The sequence below is a fragment of the Oncorhynchus mykiss genome, chromosome 26 (genome assembly GCF_013265735.2).
Source record: "Oncorhynchus mykiss isolate Arlee chromosome 26, USDA_OmykA_1.1, whole genome shotgun sequence".
NCBI lineage: Eukaryota > Metazoa > Chordata > Actinopteri > Salmoniformes > Salmonidae > Oncorhynchus > Oncorhynchus mykiss.
Genome location: NC_048590.1, coordinates 6,745,897 through 6,770,778, shown reverse-complemented (window position 1 = coordinate 6,770,778; position 24,882 = coordinate 6,745,897). Strand labels below are relative to the sequence as shown.

The 24,882-nt window shown below is 47.3% G+C and overlaps 1 protein-coding gene across 4 annotated transcripts in view; it reads right to left on the bottom strand.

The window, feature by feature from the left end:
* Positions 1 to 24,882, bottom strand: part of LOC118944439 (multiple epidermal growth factor-like domains protein 11) — a 347,240-nt gene that overhangs the window by 25,916 nt on the left and 296,442 nt on the right. For all 4 annotated transcript variants that reach the window (XM_036963744.1, XM_036963745.1, XM_036963746.1 and 1 more), the window contains exons 15-16: positions 14,147 to 14,293; positions 8,546 to 8,680 (exon numbers count right to left, since the gene is read on the bottom strand). In XM_036963744.1, coding sequence (XP_036819639.1) covers positions 8,546 to 8,680; positions 14,147 to 14,293 — 282 coding nt within the window. The remainder of the gene's footprint in view (positions 1 to 8,545; positions 8,681 to 14,146; positions 14,294 to 24,882) is intronic.

The following is a 24,882-nucleotide window of genomic DNA, read 5'->3' as shown; positions in this document are numbered from 1 at the left end:
CACACACACACACACACACACACACACACACACACACACACACACACACACACACACACACACACACACACACACACACACACACACACACACACACACACACACACACACGTAAAGGTTAAACAAACATCCTGCTAAATTACATCCACTGACTGTTCCTGTACGTTTTTTTGTTGACAGAGGCGTCTGCTAAGTGCTATATAAATAAAAATATATTGAAGAGGAGGCGTTTAAAGGGTTAATCCTCTAAAGAAGGGGATCTAGTGTGCTTCCTAAATGGCACTCTATTCCCTATACAGTACACAACTTTAGACCAGAGCTTTATGGGCCCTGGGACTCAGCCAGTGATTTATTGAGCTCCTCCAATGATCCGTCTGTCCGGCCTGCAGTACAGAGTAGAATGGTTAATGTAGGATAGCGTAAGGCCAGCATTAACACTGCAGCTTGACTGTGCATTTTTAATGACAATTAATATTTCACCTGCCCACCTGCACTGTCCTCTCTCTCATCTAGGATTCCATTTGGACCCTACAGAACCTTGGAACAGGACCTTGGGCAGGCTATTCTTTCACCAGGAATGAACAGTGTTTTAACCTGCCAGAGGGGGGGGGGGGGGGACACACCACACAAGGACAGGGACTCTGTTAGAACAAACTGATAAATGAATCTGAATGTTGAAAGAAAAGTTTATTTCGTTAGAGAAAAGAGGAGGACATGGTGGAGGTGGAGGAGGAAGAGGAGGAGGAAGAAGAGAGGGAATTCTAACTGCCATCAAGGATATTTGGACTTTTCATTTCTTTCTCCTCTTACTCTTAACTAGTTCTATTTCAATGGGTTTAGCTGCTATCTTCCACTGAAGGGCTCTTAACTAGTTATATTTCAATGGGTTTAGCTGCTATCTTCCACTGAAGGGCTCTTAACTAGTTCTATTTCAATGGGTTTAGCTGCTATCTTCCTCTGAAGGGCTCGTCACTAGTTCTATTTCAATGGGTTTAGCTGCTATCTTCCTCTGAAGGGCTCTTCACTAGTTCTATTTCAATGGGTTTAGCTGCTATCTTCCACTGAAGGGCTCTTCACTAGTTCTATTTCAATGGGTTTAGCTGCTATCTTCCTCTGAAGGGCTCGTCACTAGTTCTATTTCAATGGGTTTAGCTGCTATCTTCCACTGAAGGGCTCTTCACTAGTTCTATTTCAATGGGTTTAGCTGCTATCTTCCTCTGAAGGGCTCTTCACTAGTTCTATTTCAATGGGTTTAGCTGCTATCTTCCACTGAAGGGCTCTTCACTAGTTCTATTTCAATGGGTTTAGCTGCTATCTTCCTCTGAAGGGCTCTTCACTAGTTCTATTTCAATGGGTTTAGCTGCTATCTTCCTCTGAAGGGCTCTTCACTAGTTCTATTTTAATGGGTTTAGCTGCTATCTTCCTCTGAAGGGCTCTTCACTAGTTCTATTTCAATGGGTTTAGCTGCTATCTTCCACTGAAGGGCTCTTCACTAGTTCTATTTCAATGGGTTTAGCTGCTATCTTCCTCTGAAGGGCTCTTAACTAGTTATATTTCAATGGTTTAGCTGCTATCTTCCTCTGAAGGGCTCTTCACTAGTTCTATTTCAATGGGTTTAGCTGCTATCTTCCACTGAAGGGCTCTTCACTAGTTCTATTTCAATGGGTTTAGCTGCTATCTTCCACTGAAGGGCTCTTCACTAGTTCTATTTCAATGGGTTTAGCTGCTATCTTCCTCTGAAGGGCTCTTAACTAGTTATATTTCAATGGTTTAGCTGCTATCTTCCTCTGAAGGGCTCTTCACTAGTTCTATTTCAATGGGTTTAGCTGCTATCTTCCTCTGAAGATCTCTTCACTAGTTCTATTTCAATGGGTTTAGCTGCTATCTTCCTCTGAAGGGCTCTTTCAAGCCCCTCAAACATGATGTTGTATCTGCATGTGAGCATTAGATTTAAATCCACAATTAATTTCAAACTTTCATATTTCAACAGAAAGATTAGAACGTCTGAAAAGGTCTTGTATCGGACGAGAGACCACCGACGTAGACCTAAAAAAGCCAAACATTTTCAGAGAGCAACTGCCCAGTGACCGAACTAGCCGTTAATTAAGGTCTTCTTGACAAACGAGCACCATTTATAAAAGCCCTATTTTAAATAGTAGTCCTTATATTTATGAGACAGCGCTGGGAAGGGTGATGACATAACCCCTCTAGTAATTTAATAGGAAGGGCTGGGAAGGGCATGAAAGTGAATTCTATATCTGCCCATTGCCTCTTTCTAATTCATTTCTAATTTTATTATTAGGAAAAGTAGTATGTATTTAAAAGCAGGATGAGACTTTATAGAGTGGTGTGGAGGAGGAGTCTACCGTGGTGAGGAGGAGGAGTCTACCGTGGTGAGGAGGAGGAGTCTACCGTGGTGAGGAGGAGGAGTCTACCGTGGTGTGGAGGAGGAGTCTACCCTGGTGAGGAGGAGGAGTCTACCCTGGTGAGGAGGAGGAGTCTACCGTGGTGAGGAGGAGGAGTCTACCGTGGTGAGGAGGAGGAGTCAACTGTGGTGAGGAGGAGGAGTCTACCGTGGTGAGGAGGAGGAGTCTACCGTGGTGAGGAGGAGGAGTCTACCGTGGTGAGGAGGAGGCGGCTACCCTGGTGAGGAGGAGGAGTCTACCGTGGTGTGGAGGAGGAGTCTACCCTGGTGAGGAGGAGGAGTCTACCCTGGTGAGGAGGAGGAGTCTACCGTGGTGAGGAGGAGGCGGCTACCCTGGTGAGGAGGAGGAGTCTACCCTGGTGAGGAGGAGGAGTCTACCGTGGTGAGGAGGAGGCGGCTACCCTGGTGAGGAGGAGGAGTCTACTGTGGTGAGGAGGAGGAGTCTACCGTGGTGAGGAGGAGGAGTCTACCGTGGTGAGGAGGAGGAGTCTACCGTGGTGTGGAGGAGGAGTCTACCCTGGTGAGGAGGAGGAGTCTACCCTGGTGAGGAGGAGGAGTCTACCGTGGTGAGGAGGAGGCGGCTACCCTGGTGAGGAGGAGGAGTCTACTGTGGTGAGGAGGAGGAGTCTACCGTGGTGAGGAGGAGGAGTCTACCGTGGTGTGGAGGAGGAGTCTACCGTGGTGAGGAGGAGGAGTCTACCGTGGTGTGGAGGAGGAGTCTACCGTAGTGAGGAGGAGGAGTCTACCGTGGTGAGGAGGAGGAGTCTACCGTGGTGAGGAGGAGTCTACCGTGGTGAGGAGGAGGAGTCTACCGTGGTGAGGAGGAGGAGTCTACCTATGGTGATGAGGAGGAGTCTACCGTGGTGAGGAGGAGTCTACCGTGGTGAGGAGGAGGAGTCTACCGTGGTGAGGAGGAGGAGTCTACCGTGGTGAGGAGGAGGAGTCTACCGTGGTGAGGAGGAGGAGTCTACCCTGGTGAGGAGGAGGAGTCTACCCTGGTGAGGAGGAGGAGTCTACCCTGGTGAGGAGGAGGAGGCTACCCTGGTGAGGAGGAGGAGTCTACCCTGGTGAGGAGGAGGAGTCTACCCTGGAGAGGAGGAGGAGGCTACCCCGGTGAGGAGGAGGAGCCTACTGTGGTGAGGAGGAGGAGGCTACTCTGGTGAGGAGGAGGAGTCTACCCTGGTGAGGAGGAGGAGGAGGCTACCCTGGTGAGGAGGAGGAGTCTACCCTGGTGAGGAGGAGGAGTCTACCCTGGAGAGGAGGAGGAGGCTACCCTGGTGAGGAGGAGGAGTCTACCCTGGTGAGGAGGAGGAGGCTACCCTGGTGAGGAGGAGGAGCCTACTGTGGTGAGGAGGAGGAGGCTACTCTGGTGAGGAGGAGGAGTCTACCCTGGTGAGGAGGAGGAGTCTACCCTGGTGAGGAGGAGGAGTCTACCCTGGTGAGGAGGAGGAGGCTACCCTGGTGAGGAGGAGGAGCCTACTGTGGTGAGGAGGAGGAGGCTACTCTGGTGAGGAGGAGGAGTCTACCCTGGTGAGGAGGAGGAGTCTACCCTGGTGAGGAGGAGTCTACTGTGGTGAGGAGGAGGAGTCTACCCTGGTGAGGAGGAGTCTACTGTGGTGAGGAGGAGGAGTCTACCCTGGTGAGGAGGAGGAGTCTATTAGTTTTATTAGTTTAATTTAGTTTAGTTTAGTTTAGTTTAAGTCTCTGAATTGTTTAATCAAACTGTTCACTGCCAGCTCCTGATATCAGGGAATGAAAACTACAATCTGTCTCCTGAATTAGCCTAGTGGACCCGAGCTCGTTTCCCCCGGTTTCCCCTAGCTAAACTAGGTGGCTAGCGTCACTGTGCTAGTTGTTGTCCTCATTGCCAAACGTCCTGAATAATGCACCCTCATCTTCAAAAGTAATAGAACTACAATCGTATAACGAAGAGATTTGACGGAAAAAAACAGTGTATTGTTTAATTGTTTTGTTGAATAGTCAGGAGAGGTTCGAGGTATCTGTCATAAGACGACAGCGGCGGCGAAGGGCTTCATTGTCCAAGTTCAGTTTTGAGATTCACCGGTGACTAGGCGTAGGGTCAGCTGGACGTTTCTGACTGGTTCTGCTTGTAACTGTGACAACGGGCAGCCACTCGGTTTGATGGGAAATGTAGTGATTTTTCCAACACAGCCAGATCTGTACACAGTCTTGTACCCTTAACCTTCTTTAAACTGACTATCGTATTTGTTGATTAGACCAGAGTTTATTAATACACATCCAGGAGTCACGAGTTATCTGACACGAGAAAACTTGAGAAAATAGCAACTCTACAGATCACAATGACTACAGATCGCAATGACTACAGATAACAATGACTACAGATGACAATGACTACAGATAACAATGACTACAGATAACAATGACTACAGATGACAATGACTACAGATAACAATGACTACAGATGACAATTTCTACAGATCACAATGACTACAGATCGCAATGACTACAGATAACAATGACTACAGATGACAATTTCTACAGATCTCAATGACTACAGATCGCAATGACTACAGATTGGAATGACTACAGATTACAATGACTACAAATCACAATGACTACAGATTACAATGACTACATATCACAACGACTACAGATTACAATGACTACAGATCTCAATGACTACCGATCGCAATGACTACAGCTCACAATGACTACAGATCGTAATGACTACAGATCACAATGGCTACAGATCATAATGACTACAGATGAAAATTATTACATATCGTAATGACTACAGATGACAATGACTACAGATGACAAAGAATACAGATGACAATGACTACAGATCGCAATGACTGCAGATGACAATTTATACAGATCACAATGACTACAGATCACAATGACTACAGATCACAATGACTACAGATCGTAATGACTACAGATCGTAATGACTACAGATCACAATGACTACAGATCACAATGACTACAGATCGTAATGACTACAGATCGCAATGACTACAGATCACAATGACTACAGATCGTAATGACTACAGATCGCAATGACTGCAGATGACAATTTCTACAGATCGTAATGACTACAGATTACAATGACTACAGATCACAATGACTACAGATGACAATTTCTACAGATCGTAATGACTACAGATCGCAATGACTACAGATGACAAAGAATACAGATGACAATGAATACAGATCGCAATGACTGCAGATGACAATTTATACAGATCACAATGACTACAGATCACAATGACTACAGATCACAATGACTACAGATCGTAATGACTACAGATCGCAATGACTGCAGATGACAATTTCTACAGATCGTAATGACTACAGATTACAATGACTACAGATCACAATGACTACAGATGACAATTTCTACAGATCGTAATGACTACAGATCGCAATGACTACAGATCACAATGACTACAGATGACAAAGAATACAGATGACAATGACTACAGATCGCAATGACTGCAGATGACAATTTATACAGATCACAATGACTACAGATCACAATGACTACAGATCGTAATGACTACAGATCGTAATGACTACAGATCACAATGACTACAGATCACAATGACTACAGATCGTAATGACTACAGATCACAATGACTGCAGATGACAATTTCTACAGATCACAATGACTACAGATCACAATGACTACAGATAACAATGACTACAGATCGCAATGACTGCAGATGACAATTTCTACAGATCGTAATGACTACAGATCACAATGACTACAGATGACAATGACTACAGATCACAATGACTACAGATGACAATTTCTACAGATCACAATGACTACAGATCACAATGACTACAGATCACAATGGCTACAGATCGTCATGACTACAGATCACAATGACTAAATTACTTCCGGACACAAAGGGTCCTCAGAGCTCCTCCTCCTCACCACTCTATAGCCTTTATTGCACTGTGGACCAGGCAGGGGAGAGGAACGGTCATAACAGATCTATGTTATGACATATCTATGTCTCAACAGCTCTATGTCATATTAACAGATCTATGTCAGAACAGATTTATATAATTTTAACAGATTTATGTCCTAACAGATTTATGTCCTAACAGATTTATTTCATATTAACAGATCTATGTCAGAACATATTTATGTCACATTAATATATCTATGTCATATTACCAGATCTATGTAATATTAACAGATCTATGTCATATTACCAGATCTATGTCATATTACCAGATCTATGTCCTATTACCAGATCTATGTCCTATTAACAGATATATGTCATATTACCAGATCTATGTCATATTACCAGATCTATGTCATATTAACAGATATATGTCATATTACTAGATCTATGTCATATTACCAGATCTATGTCCTATTAACAGATCTATGTCATATTACCAGATCTATGTCCTATTAACAGATCTATGTACTTTTAACAGATCTATGTCATATTACCAGATATATGTCCTATTACCAGATCTATGTCCTATTAACAGATCTATGTCATATTACCAGATCTATGTCATTTTAACAGATGTATGTCCTAACAGATTTATTTCATATTAACAGATCTATGTCCTAAAAGTAACAAATCTATGTCCTAATAGAGATATGTCATATTACCGGATCGATGGCTTAATAGATTTGTGTCCTGATAGATCTATGTCATAACAGTAACAGATCTATGTCCTAATAGATCTATGTCCTAACAGTAACAGATCTATGTCCTAATAGATTTATGTCCTAACAGATTGTTCTGTGATTAAGCCAAAGAACAATCTGAACAATGAATAACATTGGCTGAGACTTGAAGATGAGCATTAGCTCGATGTGATGTGGAGGAGATCCGGCTTCAGGTTTATGACTGATTATAATTCCAAATGTAACCATATTTAAATAAGTTAAGCTGTGTCGATATATCTATTGAAACAAAATGACAATAAATGACAAATTAATGTTGTAGGTAAGACAAATGAGTTGGCTAAAGTACAAACTGTCTGGCATCCAGGCTAGTGGAAAGAGGTTTGATGCAGAGTGATAACAGAGACCTATGTCCCATCTCCAAACAGTCCTAGAGACAGAGAGAGCAGAGACTGTAAGAGGTTTGAGGCAGAGTGAAAACAGAGACCTATGTCCCATCTCTAAACAGTCCTAGAGACAGAGAGAGCAGAGACTGCAAGAGGTTTGAGGCAGAGTGATAACAGAGACTTATGTCCCATTTCCAAACAGTCCTATAGACAGAGAGAGCAGAGACTGTAAGGGGTTTGAGGCAGAGTGATAACAGAGACCTATGTCCCATCTCCAAACAGTCCTAGAGACAGAGAGAGCAGAGACTGTAAGAGGTTTGAGGCAGAGTGATAACAGAGACCTATGTCCCATCTCCAAACAGTCCTAGAGACAGAGAGAGCAGAGACTGTAAGGGGTTTGAGGCAGAGTGAAAACAGAGACCTATGTCCCATCTCCAAACAGTCCTAGAGACAGAGAGAGCAGAGACTGTAAGGGGTTTGAGGCAGAGTGAAAACAGAGACCTATGTCCCATCTCTAAACAGTCCTAGAGACAGAGAGAGCAGAGACTGTAAGATGTTTGAGGCAGAGTGAAAACAGAGACCTATGTCCCATCTCTAAACAGTCCTAGAGACAGAGAGAGCAGAGACTGTAAGGGGTTTGAGGCAGAGTGATAACAGAGACTTATGTCCCATTTCCAAACAGTCCTATAGACAGAGAGAGCAGAGACTGTAAGGGGTTTGAGGCAGAGTGATAACAGAGACCTATGTCCCATCTCCAAACAGTCCTAGAGACAGAGAGAGCAGAGACTGTAAGGGGTTTGAGGCAGAGTGATAACAGAGACCTATGTCCCATCTCCAAACAGTCCTAGAGAGAGCAGAGACTGTATGGGGTTTGAGGCAGAGTGATAACAGAGACCTATGTCCCATCTCCAAACAGTCCTAGAGACAGAGAGAGCAGAGACTGTAAGGGGTTTGAGGCAGAAAGAACAACGACTGATGGAAAGTGGTTTGAAGCAGAGTGAACAGAGACTGTAAGGGGTTTGAGGCAGAAAGAACAACGACTGATGGAAAGTGGTTTGAAGCAGAGTGAACAGAGAGACTAGAGAAACTCACCTTGGTTACACAGAGAGCCACAGAATCCTGACAGACACTCACAGTGTCCTGTGATGTGGTGACAGGGACCATCGCTATGGATACATTGAGGACAGGACTGACTACAGCGCTGACCATAGAACCCTGGAGAACAGACTGAAAACACAGGGGACAGGGTGAGGGGGTTAATGTGTGTGTAGGTATGTGTGTGTGTGTGTGTGTATACTTACAAACACATATATTTCTGAGACAACCACAGATACAAAGCTAAGACACTAACAGACACTACCGGACACCCCCAGACACTACCAGACATTACCAGACACCACCAGACACTACCAGACACCACCAGACACTACCAGACATTACCAGACACCCCCAGACACTACCAGACATTACTAGACACTACCAGACACTACCAGACACCACCAGACACTACCAGACACTACCAGACACCCCCAGACACCACCAGACACTACTAGACATTACCAGACACCACCAGACACTACTAGACACCACCAGACACCACAAGACACTACCAGACAATACCAGACACTACACACCAAAGATAACATTAAACACTCAAACTCTCATGGCATTTCCTATTTCCAATTTCTCCCCTCCCCTCCCCTCCCCTCTCCTCTCCTCTCCTCTCCTCTCCTCTCCTCTCCTCTCCTCTCCTCTCCTCTCCTCTCCTCTCCTCTCCTCTCCTCTCCTCTCCTCTCCTCTCCCCTCCCCTCCCTTTCCTCTCCTCTCCCCTCCCCTCCTCTCCTCTCCTCTCCTCTCCTCTCCTCTCCTCTCCTCTCCTCTCCTCTCCTCTCCTCTCCTCTCCTCTCCCCTCCCCTCCCCTTCCCCTCCTCTCCTCCCCTCCCCTTCCCCTCCTCTCCCTCTCCCCTCCTCTCCTCTCCTCTCCTCTCCTCTCCTCTCCCTCTCCTCTCCTCTCCTCTTCCCCTCCTCTCCCTTTCCTCTCCTCTCCTCTCTTTTCCTTTCATCTTTCAGGTTCACATGAGGTAAAGTCTGAAGCCAAGGAAGAAAAAGACTTTGACAGGCCACTCTGTTCTCTATTGTAGTCCTCTGTAGTGAAGGACCAGAACAGTTAGAGAGCGTAGCTTTGTCCTCCTTGACTGAGGCTGCAGCATCCCAAATGGTATATAGTGCACTATAAAGGGAATAGGGCCGCAGTCTGTGCCACTCAGGCCATATGTCTTCCTTAAGCTCTTAATTAGTTTGCATTGATGTTTCTCTAAGTGGCGAGAGGAAGGGTTTACAGGTCAGAATGATGTTTCCTTCCTGCTCTGTCTCAGTGTAATGAGAGGAGGAGTTAACAGGTCAGAATGATGTTTGCTTCCTGCTCTGTCTCAGTGTAATGAGAGGAGGAGTTAACAGGTCAGAATGATGTTTCCTTCCTGCTCTGTCTCAGTGTAATGAGAGGAGGAGTTAACAGGTCAGAATGATGTTTCCTTCCTGCTCTGTCTCAGTGTAATGAGAGGAGGAGTTAACAGGTCAGAATGATGTTTTCTTCCTGCTCTGTCTCAGTGTAATGAGAGGAGGAGTTAACAGGTCAGAATGATGTTTCCTTCCTGCTCTGTCTCAGTGTAATGAGAGGAGGAGTTAACAGGTCAGAATGATGTTTCCTTCCTGCTCTGTCTAATGAGAGGAGGAGTTAACAGGTCAGAATGATGTTTCCTTCCTGCTCTGTCTCAGTGTAATGAGAGGAGGAGTTAACAGGTCAGAATGATGTTTTCTTCCTGCTCTGTCTCAGTGTAATGAGAGGAGGAGTTAACAGGTCAGAATGATGTTTTCTTCCTGCTCTGTCTCAGTGTAATGAGAGGAGGAGTTAACAGGTCAGAATGATGTTTTCTTCCTGCCCTGTCTCAGTGTAATGAGAGGAGGAGTTAACAGGTCAGAATGATGTTTTCTTCCTGCTCTGTCTCAGTGTAATGAGAGGAGGAGTTAACAGGTCAGAATGATGTTTTCTTCCTGCTCTGTCTCAGTGTAATGAGAGGAGGAGTTAACAGGTCAGAATGATGTTTTCTTCCTGCTCTGTCTCAGTGTAATGAGAGGAGGAGTTAACAGGTCAGAATGATGTTTCCTTCCTGCTCTGTCTAATGAGAGGAGGAGTTAACAGGTCAGAATGATGTTTCCTTCCTGCTCTGTCTCAGTGTAATGAGAGGAGGAGTTAACAGGTCAGAATGATGTTTTCTTCCTGCTCTGTCTCAGTGTAATGAGAGGAGGAGTTAACAGGTCAGAATGATGTTTCCTTCCTGCTCTGTCTAATGAGAGGAGGAGTTAACAGGTCAGAATGATGTTTCCTTCCTGCTCTGTCAGTGTAATGAGAGGAGGAGTTAACAGGTCAGAATGATGTTTTCTTCCTGCTCTGTCTCAGTGTAATGAGAGGAGGAGTTAACAGGTCAGAATGATGTTTCCTTCCTGCTCTGTCTCAGTGTAATGAGAGGAGGAGTTAACAGGTCAGAATGATGTTTCCTTCCTGCTCTGTCTCAGTGTAATGAGAGGAGGAGTTAACAGGTCAGAATGATGTTTCCTTCCTGCTCTGTCTCAGTGTAATGAGAGGAGGAGTTAACAGGTCAGAATGATGTTTCCTTCCTGCTCTGTCTAATGAGAGGAGGAGTTAACAGGTCAGAATGATGTTTCCTTCCTGCTCTGTCAGTGTAATGAGAGGAGGAGTTAACAGGTCAGAATGATGTTTTCTTCCTGCTCTGTCTAATGAGAGGAGGAGTTAACAGGTCAGAATGATGTTTCCTTCCTGCTCTGTCTCAGTGTAATGAGAGGAGGAGTTAACAGGTCAGAATGATGTTTTCTTCCTGCTCTGTCTAATGAGAGGAGGAGTTAACAGGTCAGAATGATGTTTCCTTCCTGCTCTGTCTCAGTGTAATGAGAGGAGGAGTTAACAGGTCAGAATGATGTTTTCTTCCTGCTCTGTCTAATGAGAGGAGGAGTTAACAGGTCAGAATGATGTTTCCTTCCTGCTCTGTCTCAGTGTAACATAAAGAAGTAGACATGCTCGCTGTACACGCACATAGAGAGGCATGCACGTACTCACACACAGACATTACATTATACCTAGACATACACACACAGACATTACATCATACCTAGACATACACACAGACATTACATTATACCTAGACATATACACACAGACATTACATCATACCTAGACATATACACACAGACATTACATTATACCTAGACATATACACACAGACATTACATCATACCTAGACATATACACACAGACATTACATTATACCTAGACATATACACACAGACATTACATTATACCTAGACATATACACACAGACATTACATCATACCTAGACATATACACACAGACATTACATTATACCTAGACATATACACACAGACATTACATTATACCTAGACATATACACACAGACATTACATTATACCTAGACATATACACACAGACATTACATCATACCTAGACATATACACACAGACATTACATCATACCTAGACATATACACACAGACATTACATCATACCTAGACATATACACACAGACATTACATTTTACCTAGACATATACACAGAGACATTACATTATACCTAGACATATACACACAGACATTACATTATACCTAGACATATACACACAGACATTACATTATACCTAGACATATACACACAGACATTACATTATACCTAGACATATACACACAGACATTACATTATACCTAGACATATACACACAGACATTACATTATACCTAGACATATACACACAGACATTACATTTTACCTACACATACACACAGAGAGGCATGCACGTAGACTCACACACAGACATTACATTATACCTAGACATACACACACAGACATTACATTTTACCTAGACATATACACACAGACATTACATTATACCTAGACATACACACACAGACATTACATTTTACCTAGACATATACACACAGACATTACATTATACCTAGACTCACACACAGACATTACATTATACCTAGACATATACACACAGACATTACATTATACCTAGACATATACACACAGACATTACATTATACCTAGACTCACACAGACATTACATTATACCTAGACATATACACACAGAGAGGCATGCACGTAGACTCACACACAGACATTACATTATACCTAGACATATACACACAGACATTACATTATACCTAGACATATACACACAGACATTACATTATACCTAGACATATACACACAGACATTACATTATACCTAGACATATACACACAGACATTACATTATACCTAGACATATACACACAGACATTACATTATACCTAGACATATACACACAGACATTACATTATACCTAGACATACACACAGACATTACATTATACCTAGACTCACACACAGACATTACATTATACCTAGACTCACACACAGACATTACATTATACCTAGACATATACACACAGACATTACATTATACCTAGACATATACACACAGACATTACATTATACCTAGACATATACACACAGACATTACATTATACCTAGACATATACACACAGACATTACATTATACCTAGACATACACACAGAGAGGCATGCACGTAGACTCACACACAGACATTACATTATACCTAGACATACACACAGACATTACATCATACCTAGACATACACACACAGACATTACATTATACCTAGACATACACACACAGACATTACATTATACCTAGACTCACACACAGACATTACATTATACCTAGACATATACACACAGACATTACATCATACCTAGACATATATACACAGACATTACATTATACCTAGACATACACACACAGACATTACATCATACCTAGACATATACACACAGACATTACATTATACCTAGACATACACACACAGACATTACATTATACCTAGACATATACACACACAGACATTACATCATACCTAGACATACACACACAGACATTACATTATACCTAGACATATACACACAGACATTACATTATACCTAGACATATACACACAGACATTACATCATACCTAGACATATACACACAGACATTACATTATACCTAGACATATACACACAGACATTACATTATACCTAGACATACACACACAGACATTACATTATACCTAGACATATACACAGAGAGATTACATCATACCTAGACATATATACACAGACATTACATCATACCTAGACATATATACACAGACATTACATTATACCTAGACATATACACACAGACATTACATTATACCTAGACATATACACACAGACATTACATCATACCTAGACATACACACACAGACATTACATTATACCTAGACATATACACACAGACATTACATTATACCTAGACATATACACACAGACATTACATTATACCTAGACATATACACACAGACATTACATTATACCTAGACATACACACAGAGATGAAGGCAAGTCTACGTAGGAACACATACGCAAATACACAGAGAGGCCATTTTACTTGACTAGCTGCTCTGATAATCTGTGTGTGTGTGTGTGTGTGTGTGTGTGTGTGTGTGTGTGTGTGTGTGTGTGTGTGTGTGTGTGTGTGCAGGCATATGTGTGTGTGTGTGTGTGTTGTTGTTCTCTTACTGCGTCTGCAGGAGGTGCCTCTGTATCCGGGGGCACACACACACGTTCCGTCCTCCGGTGCGCAGGAGCCTCCGTTCTCACAGGTACAGGAGTAGGAGCAGTCTGGGCCCCATCGGCCCTCCACACACACACTGTCACAGTTCACACCTGGAGGAAACATGGGGAACACCGCTCAGTAACTCATCTTACTGGGCAGAGTCTGGGGCCCTCCCTCATCTCATCAGAGTCTGGGGCCCTCCCTCTTCTCATCAGAGTCTGGGGCCCTCCCTCAGAGTCTGGGGCCCTCCCTCATCTCATCAGAGTCTGGGGCCCTCCCTCTTCTCATCCGAGTCTGGGGCCCTCCCTCAGAGTCTGGGGCCCTCCCTCAGAGTCTGGGGCCCTCCCTCAACTCATCAGAGTCTGGGGCCCTCCCTCAGAGTCTGGGGCCCTCCACTGTCCCTCCACGGCTGTGAGAAAAGATTACCCAGCGACTTACTCTACACATTATAGTGTTGTTTATAAAGGATTTGTGAATGGAAGAGACGGAGACAGATAGACAGAGACAGAGACAGAGAGACAGAGCGACAGAGACAGACAGAGACAGAGACACAGACAGAGAGAGAGACAGACAGACAGAGACACAGGCAGAGAGACAGAGACAGACAGAGACAGACAGCGACAGAGAGGCAGACACAGGCAGAGAGACTGAGACAGACAGACAGAGAGAGAGAGACAGAGACAGAGAGACAGAGACAGAGAGACAGAGACAGAGAGACAGAGTGATAGTTAGCTTTCTCTCCTTCCTCTCTGAGTGCCCCTTTCTAACCCCTATTGTCCAGGGAATGATAGAACTAAATAAAACAGGAAAGTTACAGTCCAAGAGATGGGAGAATGGGGAGAGATGGGGAAAGGTAGAGTCCCAGGGAGAGATGGAGAAAGGTAGAGTCCCAGGGAGAGATGGGAGAAAGGTAGAGTCCCAGGGAGAGATGGAGAAAGGTAGAGTCCCAGGGAGAGATGGAGAAAGGTAGAGTCCCAGGGAGAGATGGAGAAAGGTAGAGTCCCAGGGAGAGATGGAGAGATGGAGAAAGGTAGAGTCCCAGGGAGAGATGGAGAGATGGAGAAAGGTAGAGTCCCAGGGAGAGATGGAGAGATGGAGAAAGGTAGAGTCCCAGGGAGAGATGGAGAGATGGAGAAAGGTAGAGTCCCAGGGAGAGATGGAAAAAGGTAGAGTCCCAGGGAGAGATGTAGAAAGGTAGAGTCCCAGGGAGAGATGAAAAAAGGTAGAGTCCCAGGGAGAGATGGAGAAAGGTAGAGTCCCAGGGAGAGATGTAGAAAGGTAGAGTCCCAGGGAGAGATGGAGAAAGGTAGAGTCGCAGGGAGAGATGGTGAAAGGTAGAGTCCCAGGGAGAGATGGAGAGATGGACATAGGTAGAGTCCCAGGGAGAGATGGTGAAAGGTAGAGTCCCAGGGAGAGGTGGAGAGATGGAGAAAGGTAGAGTCCCAGGGAGAGATGGAGAAAGGTAGAGTCCCAGGGAGAGGTGGAGAGATGGAGAAAGGTAGAGTCCCAGGGAGAGATGGAGAAAGGTAGAGTCCCAGGGAGAGATGGAGAGATGTAGAAAGGTAGAGTCCCAGGGAAAGATGGAGAAAGGTAGAGTCCCAGGGAGAGATGTAGAAAGGTAGAGTCCCAGGGAGAGATGGAGAAAGGTAGAGTCCCAGGGAGAGATGGAGAGATGGAGAAAGGTAGAGTCCCAGGGAGAGATGTAGAAAGGTAGAGTCCCAGGGAGAGATGGTGAAAGGTAGAGTCCCAGGGAGAGATGGAGAGATGTAGAAAGGTAGAGTCCCAGGGAAAGATGGAGAAAGGTAGAGTCCCAGGGAGAGATGTAGAAAGGTAGAGTCCCAGGGAGAGATGTAGAAAGGTAGAGTCCCAGGGAGAGATGGAGAAAGGTAGAGTCCCAGGGAGAGATGTAGAAAGGTAGAGTCCCAGGGAGAGATGGAGAAAGGTAGAGTCCCAGGGAGAGATGGAGAAAGGTAGAGTCCCAGGGAGAGATGGAGAGATGGAGAAAGGTAGAGTCCCAGGGAGAGATGGAGAGATGGAGAAAGGTAGAGTCCCAGGGAGAGATGGAGAGATGGAGAAAGGTAGAGTCCCAGGGAGAGATGGAGAGATGGAGAAAGGTAGAGTCCCAGGGAGAGATGGAAAAAGGTAGAGTCCCAGGGAGAGATGTAGAAAGGTAGAGTCCCAGGGAGAGATGAAAAAAGGTAGAGTCCCAGGGAGAGATGGAGAAAGGTAGAGTCCCAGGGAGAGATGTAGAAAGGTAGAGTCCCAGGGAGAGATGGAGAAAGGTAGAGTCGCAGGGAGAGATGGTGAAAGGTAGAGTCCCAGGGAGAGATGGAGAGATGGACATAGGTAGAGTCCCAGGGAGAGATGGTGAAAGGTAGAGTCCCAGGGAGAGGTGGAGAGATGGAGAAAGGTAGAGTCCCAGGGAGAGATGGAGAAAGGTAGAGTCCCAGGGAGAGGTGGAGAGATGGAGAAAGGTAGAGTCCCAGGGAGAGATGGAGAAAGGTAGAGTCCCAGGGAGAGATGGAGAGATGTAGAAAGGTAGAGTCCCAGGGAAAGATGGAGAAAGGTAGAGTCCCAGGGAGAGATGTAGAAAGGTAGAGTCCCAGGGAGAGATGGAGAAAGGTAGAGTCCCAGGGAGAGATGGAGAGATGGAGAAAGGTAGAGTCCCAGGGAGAGATGTAGAAAGGTAGAGTCCCAGGGAGAGATGGTGAAAGGTAGAGTCCCAGGGAGAGATGGAGAGATGTAGAAAGGTAGAGTCCCAGGGAAAGATGGAGAAAGGTAGAGTCCCAGGGAGAGATGTAGAAAGGTAGAGTCCCAGGGAGAGATGGAGAAAGGTAGAGTCCCAGGGAGAGATGGAGAAAGGTAGAGTCCCAGTGAGAGGTGGAGAAAGGTAGAGTCCCAGGGAGAGATGGAGAGATGGGAGAAAGGTAGAGTCCCAGGGAGAGATGGAGAGATGGGAGAAAGGTAGAGTCCCAGGGAGAGATGGAGAGATGGACATAGGTAGAGTCCCAGGGAGAGATGGAGAGATGGGAGAAAGGTAGAGTCCCAGGGAGAGATGGAGAAAGGTAGAGTCCCAGTGAGAGATGGAGAAAGGTAGAGTCCCAGGGAGAGATGGAGAGATGGGAGAAAGGTAGAGTCCCAGGGAGAGATGGAGAGATGGGAGAAAGGTAGAGTCCCAGGGAGAGATGGAGAGATGGACATAGGTAGAGTCCCAGGGAGAGATGGAGAGATGGAGAAAGGTAGAGTCCCAGGGAGAGATGTAGAAAGGTAGAGTCCCAGGGAGAGATGGAGAAAGGTAGAGTCCCAGGGAGAGATGTAGAAAGGTAGAGTCCCAGGGAGAGATGGAGAAAGGTAGAGTCCCAGGGAGAGATGGAGAGATGGGAGAAAGGTAGAGTCCCAGGGAGAGATGGAGAAAGGTAGAGTCCCAGGGAGAGATGGAGAAAGGTAGAGTCCCAGGGAGAGATGGAGAAAGGTAGAGTCCCAGGGAGAGATGGAGAATGGTAGAGTCCCAGGGAAAGATGGAGAGATGGAGGAAGGTAGAGTCCCAGGGAGAGATGGAGAAAGGTAGAGTCCCAGGGAGAGATGGAGAAAGGTAGAGTCCCAGGGAGAGATGGCACTGGTAGCAGTAGCAGTGCTTCTCAAATTGTGTCTGTGTGTGTGTGTGTGTGTGTGTGTGTGTGTGTGTGTGTGTGTGTGTGTGTGTGTGTGTGTGTGTGTGTAGTGTGTGTAGTCTGTCTCAGCAGGACTGGGTTGAGGAACTGAGGACTCAATGGGGATTCAACTACAGAATCCCTGGGTCTAACACACTCACACCCAAACACACACACACTCACACCCAAACACACACACACACACACACTCCTGAGACTCCCAGAACTCCACACTCTTGCAAGCTGTCCTCTCTGTTCCAGACTCATTAGAAGTTGCTCTGACAGAACAGAGAGAGAATATGTGAGTGGGCTTCAGCCATTATAACATCATTAATAAAGCAGATCTGTCTATAACCTGCTGGGTCCATGAAGACCAGAGGAATCTAGACTGGAACTCCTACGTACCGCAGAGATGAGGTGGAGAGATGGAGGGATGGGTGGAGGGATGGAGGGATATGGGTGGAGGGATGGAGGGATGGGTAGACTGATGGAGGGATGGGTAGAGGGATGGGTCGACTGATGGAGGGATGGGTAGAGGGATGGGTTGACTGATGGAGGGATGGGTAGAGGGATGGGTCGACTGATGGAGGGATGGGTAGACTGATGGATGGATAGGTAGAGGGATGGAGGGATGGGTACAGAGATGGGTAGACAGATAGGTAGAGGGATGGAGGGATGGGTAGAGGGATGGAGGGATGGGTAGAGATATGGGTAGAGGGATGGGTAGAGAGATGGGTAGAGGGATGGAGGGATGGATGGGTAGAGAGATGGGTAGAGGGATGGGTAGAGAGATGGAGGGATGGGTTGAGGGATGGGTGGAGGGATGGAGGGATGGTAGAGGGATGGGTAGAGGGATGGAGGGATGGGTAGAGGGATGGGTAGAGAGATGGATAGAGGGATGGAAGGATGGGTAGAGGGATGGAGGGATGGGTAGATTAATTGGTAGAAAGATGGGTAGAGGGATGGAGGGATGGGTAGATTAATTGGTAGAAAGATGGGTAGAGGGATCGAGGGATGGGTAGAGGGATGGAGGGATGGGTAGAGGGATGGTAGAGGGATGGGTAGAGGGATGGAGGGATGGGTAGAGGGATGGAGGGATGGGTAGACGGATGGGTAGAGAGATGGGTAGAGGGATGGAGGGATGGGTAGAGGGATGGAGGGATGGGTAGAGAGATAGTTAGAGGGATGGAGGGATGGGCAGAGATATAGGGGGATGGGTAGACTGATGGAGGGATGGGTAGAGAGATTGTTAGAGGGATGGAGGGATGGGTAGAGATATAGAGGGATGGGTAGAGAGATGGGTAGAGGGATGGAGGGATGGATGGGTAGAGAGATGGGTAGAGGGATGGGTAGAGAGATGGAGGGATGGGTTGAGGGATGGGTGGAGGGATGGAGGGATGGTAGAGGGATGGGTAGAGGGATGGAGGGATGGGTAGAGGGATGGGTAGAGAGATGGATAGAGGGATGGAAGGATGGGTAGAGGGATGGAGGGATGGGTAGATGAATTGGTAGAAAGATGGGTAGAGGGATCGAGGGATGGGTAGAGGGATGGAGGGATGGGTAGAGGGATGGTAGAGAGATGGGTAGAGGGATGGAGGGATGGGTAGAGGGATGGAGGGATGGGTAGAGGGATGGAGGGATGGGTAGACGGATGGGTAGAGAGATGGGTAGAGGGATGGAGGGATGGGTAGAGGGATGGAGGGATGGGTAGAGAGATAGTTAGAGGGATGGAGGGATGGGCAGAGATATAGGGGGATGGGTAGACTGATGGAGGGATGGGTAGAGAGATAGTTAGAGGGATGGAGGGATGGGTAGAGATATAGAGGGATGGGTAGACAGATAGGTAGAGGGATGGGTAGAGAGATGGGTAGAGAGGTGGGTAGACAGATAGGTAGAGGTATGGAGGGATGGGTAGAGAGATGGGTAGACAGATAGGTAGAGGGATGGAGGGATGGGTAGAGGGATGGAGGGATGGGTAGAGGGATGGAGGGATGGGTAGAGGGATGGGTAGAGAGATGGTAGAGGGATCAAGGGATGGGTAGAGGGATGGGTAGAGGGATGGAGGGATGGGTAGAGGGATGGGTAGAGAGATGGGTAGAGGGATGGAGGGATGGGTAGAGGGATGGAGGGATGGGTAGATGGATGGGTAGAGAGATGGGTAGAGGGATCGAGGGATGGGTAGAGGGATGGAGGGATGGGTAGAGGATGGAGGGATGGGAGAGGGATGGGTAGAGAGATGGGTAGAGGGATGGAGGGATGGGTAGAGGGATGGAGGGATGGGTAGAGGGATGGGTAGAGAGATGGGTAGAGGGATGGAAGGATGGGTAGAGGGATGGAGGGATAGAGGGATGGGTAGAGAGATGGGTAGAGGGATGGAGGGATGGGTAGAGGGATGGAGGGTTGGGTAGAGAGATGGGTAGAGGGATCGAGGGATGGGTAGAGGGATGGGTAGAGGGATGGAGGGATGGGTAGAGGGATGGGTAGAGGGATGGAGGGATGGGTAGAGGGATGGGTAGAGGGATGGGTAGAGGGATGGAGGGATGGGTAGAGGGATGGGTAGAGGGATGGAGGGATGGGTAGAGGGATGGGTAGAGAGATGGGTAGAGGGATGGAGGGATGGGTAGAGGGATGGAGGGATGGGTAGATGGATGGGTAGAGAGATGGGTAGAGGGATCGAGGGATGGGTAGAGGGATGGAGGGATGGGTAGAGGATGGAGGGATGGGAGAGGGATGGGTAGAGAGATGGGTAGAGGGATGGAGGGATGGGTAGAGGGATGGAGGGATGGGTAGAGGGATGGGTAGAGAGATGGGTAGAGGGATGGAAGGATGGGTAGAGGGATGGAGGGATAGAGGGATGGGTAGAGAGATGGGTAGAGGGATGGAGGGATGGGTAGAGGGATGGAGGGTTGGGTAGAGAGATGGGTAGAGGGATCGAGGGATGGGTAGAGGGATGGGTAGAGGGATGGAGGGATGGGTAGAGGGATGGGTAGAGGGATGGAGGGATGGGTAGAGGGATGGGTAGAGGGATGGGTAGAGGGATGGAGGGATGGGTAGAGGGATGGAGGGATGGTAGAGAGATGGGTAGAGGGATGGAGGGATGGGTAGAGGGATGGAGGGATGGGTAGAGGGATGGGTAGAGGGATGGGTAGAGAGATGGGTAGAGGGATGGAGGGATGGGTAGAGGGATGGGTAGAGGGATGGAGGGATGGAGGGATGGGTAGAGGGATGGGTAGAGGGATGGGTAGAGGGATGGGTAGAGAGATGGGTAGAGGGATGGAGGGATGGGTAGAGAGATGGGTAGAGGGATGGAGGGATGGGTAGAGGGATGGGTAGAGAGATGGGTAGAGGGATGGAGGGATGGATAGAGGGATGGGTAGAGAGATGGGTAGAGGGATGGAGGGATGGATAGAGGGATGGGTAGAGGGATGGAGGGATGGGTAGAGGGATGGGTAGAGGGATGGGTAGAGAGATGGGTAGAGGGATGGAGGGATGGGTAGAGGGATGGGTGGAGGGATGGAGGGATGGGTAGAGGGATGGGTAGAGAGATGGGTAGAGGGATGGAGGGATGGGTAGAGGGATGGGTAGAGAGATGGGTAGAGAGATGGGTAGAGGGAAGGAGGGATGGGTAGAGGGATGGGTAGAGGGATGGAGGGATGGGTAGAGGGATGGGTAGAGGGATGGGTAGAGGGATGGGTAGAGGGATGGAGGGATGGGTAGAGGGATGGGTAGAGGGATGGAGGGATGGGTAGAGGGATGGGTAGAGAGATGGGTAGAGGGATGGAGGGATGGGTAGAGGGATGGGTAGAGGGATGGAGGGATGGGTAGAGGGATGGGTAGAGGGATGGGTAGAGGGATGGAGGGATGGGTAGAGGGAGGGAGGTAGACTGATGGAGACCCTTCTGCTAACTCTCTATCGGAGGAGAGCAGTAAGATACAGGTTAGAGAGAATTCATCATTGTTTGTCTCCTTTCTCTTTATTGTCAATACTACCAAAGTCAGTTTTTAGGTTTTTTACATGAACTGTTGTGAAGTGCTGTACAGTAACCCGGCCTCAAACAGCAAACACAAGCACAGTGGAAGGGAACACATCCCTAGAAAGACAAAACCTTGAGAGGAGATAGTTCTATGTTTGTTCCCAGAGAGCTGCAGAATGACAGTACTCAGATAGACCATTCATAATGACAGTACTCAGACAGACCATTCATAATGACAGTACTCAGACAGACCATTCATAATGACAGTACTCAGATAGACCATTCATAATGACAGTACTCAGATAGACCATTCATAATGACAGTACTCAGACAGCCCATTCATAATGACAGTACTCAGACAGACCATTCATAATGACAGTACTCAGACAGACCGTTCATAATGACAGTACTCAGATAGACCGTTCATAATGACAGTACTCAGACAGACCATTCATAATGACAGTACTCAGACAGATCATTCATAATGACAGTAGTTAGACAGACCATTCATAATGACAGTACTCAGACAGACCATTCATAATGACAGTACTCAGACCATTCATATTGACAGTACTCAGACAGACCATTCATAATGACAGTACTCAGATAGACCATTCATAATGACAGTACTCAGACCATTCATAATGACAGTACTCAGACAGACCATTCATAATGACAGTGTCATGTACTGTCATGTTGTCTTGTCTCTGTCCTTTCCCTTCACCCTGTCTCCCTCTGCTGGTCGTGTTAGGTTACCTTTTCTCCCCCGCTTTCCCCCAGCTGTCCCTTGTCTCCTCTAACTACCCATTCACCCCGTTCCCCACCTGTTCCCTTTTTTCCCTCTGATTAGGTCCCTATATCTCTCTCTGTTTCTGCTCCTGTCCTTGTCGGATTCTTGTTTGTTTGTGTCATACATGCCTGAACCAGACTGTCGTCATGTTTGCTGTAACCTTGTCCTGTCCTGTCGGAATCTGCCGGTCCATCTGAGCCTACCTATGTTTGGTAATTAAAGAAGCTCTGTTTAAGTTGATTCGCTTTTGGGTCCTCATTCACGCACCGTAACAGAAGAATCCGACCAAGAATGGACCCAGCGACTTCGGATCCTCTCCACTCAGCCGTCGAGATCCAGGGAGCGATGCTAGGCAGACACAAGCAGGAATTGTCTGCTGCTCGACATGCCGTTGAGACCCTGGCCACCCAAGTCTCCAACCTCACAGAACAGGTTCACCATCTCCGCCTCGATCCACCGGCCACTTCCAGGGCTTTCGAATCTCCGGAGCCCAGAATCAATAACCCGCCGTGTTACTCTGGGGAGCCCACTGAATGCCGCTCGTTCCTCACCCAGTGTGATATTGTGTTTTCTCTCCAGCCCAACACTTACTCCAGGAGCACTGCTCGTGTCGCCTACGTCATATCTCTCCTTATTGGACGGGCTCGTGAGTGGGGCACGGCAATCTGGGAGGCAAGGGCTGAGTGTACTAACCAGTATCAAGACTTTAAGGAGGAGATGATACGGGTTTTTGATCGATCTGTTTTTGGGGAGGAGGCTTCCAGGGCCCTGTCTTCCCTATGTCAAGGCAATCGATCCATAACAGACTACTCTATTGAGTTTCGCACTCTTGCTGTCTCCAGTGGCTGGAACGAGCCGGCCTTGCTCGCTCGTCTTCTGGAGGGTTTCCGCGCAGAGGTAAAGGATGAGATTCTCTCCCGGGAGGTTCCTTCCAGCGTGGATTCCTTGATTGAACTCGCTATTCGCATTGAGAGACGGGTTGATCTTCGTCACCGAGCTCGTGGAAAGGAGCTCGCGCTCTCCGTCGCCTCCCTCTCCGCATCACTACCATCTTCCTCTGCCGGCTCGGGTGCTGAGCCCATGCAGCTGGGAGGTATCCGCATCTCGACTGAGGAGAGGGAACGGAGAATCACCAACCGCCTCTGTCTCTATTGCGGTTCCGCTGGTCATTTTGTCACTTCATGTCCAGTAAAAGGCCAGAGCTCGTCAGTAAGCGGAGGGCTACTGGTGAGCGCTACTACTCCTGTCTCTCCTTCAAGATCCTGCACTACCTTGTCGGTCCATCTACGCTGGACCGGTTCGTCAGCTTCCTGCAGTGCCTTAATAGACTCTGGGGCGGAGGGCTGTTTTATGGACGAGACCTGGGCTCGGGAACATGACATTCCTCTCAGACAGTTAAAGGAGCCCACGGCCTTGTTCGCCCTGGATGGTAGTCCTCTCCCCAGGATTCAGCGTGAGACGCTACCTTTAACCCTCACTGTTTCTGGTAATCATAGTGAAACCATTTCTTTTTTAATTTTTCGTTCACCTTTTACACCTGTTGTTTTGGGCCATCCCTGGCTAGTTTGTCATAATCCTTCCATTAATTGGTCTAGTAATTCTATCCTCTCCTGGAACGTCTCTTGTCATGTGAAATGTTTAATGTCTGCTATCCCTCCTGTTTCCTCTGTCTCTTCTTCACAGGAGGAGCCTGGTGATTTGACAGGGGTGCCGGAGGAATATCACGATCTGCGCACGGTGTTCAGTCGGTCCAGGGCCACCTCTCTTCCTCCACACCGGTCGTATGATTGTAGTATTGATCTCCTTCCGGGAACCACCCCCCCCCGGGGTAGACTATACTCTCTGTCGGCTCCCGAACGTAAGGCTCTCGAAGATTATTTGTCTGTAGCTCTTGACGCCGGTACCATAGTCCCCTCCTCCTCTCCCGCCGGAGCGGGGTTTTTTTTTGTCAAGAAGAAGGACGGGTCTCTGCGCCCCTGCATAGATTATCGAGGGCTGAATGACATAACAGTGAAGAATCGTTATCCGCTTCCTCTTATGTCTTCAGCCTTCGAGATCCTGCAGGGAGCCAGGTTTTTCACTAAGTTGGACCTTCGTAACGCTTACCATCTCGTGCGCATCAGGGAGGGGGACGAGTGGAAGACGGCGTTTAACACTCCGTTAGGGCACTTTGAATACCGGGTTCTTCCTTTCGGCCTCGCTAACGCTCCAGCTGTCTTTCAGGCATTAGTCAATGATGTCCTGAGAGACATGCTGAACATCTTTGTTTTCGTTTACCTTGACGA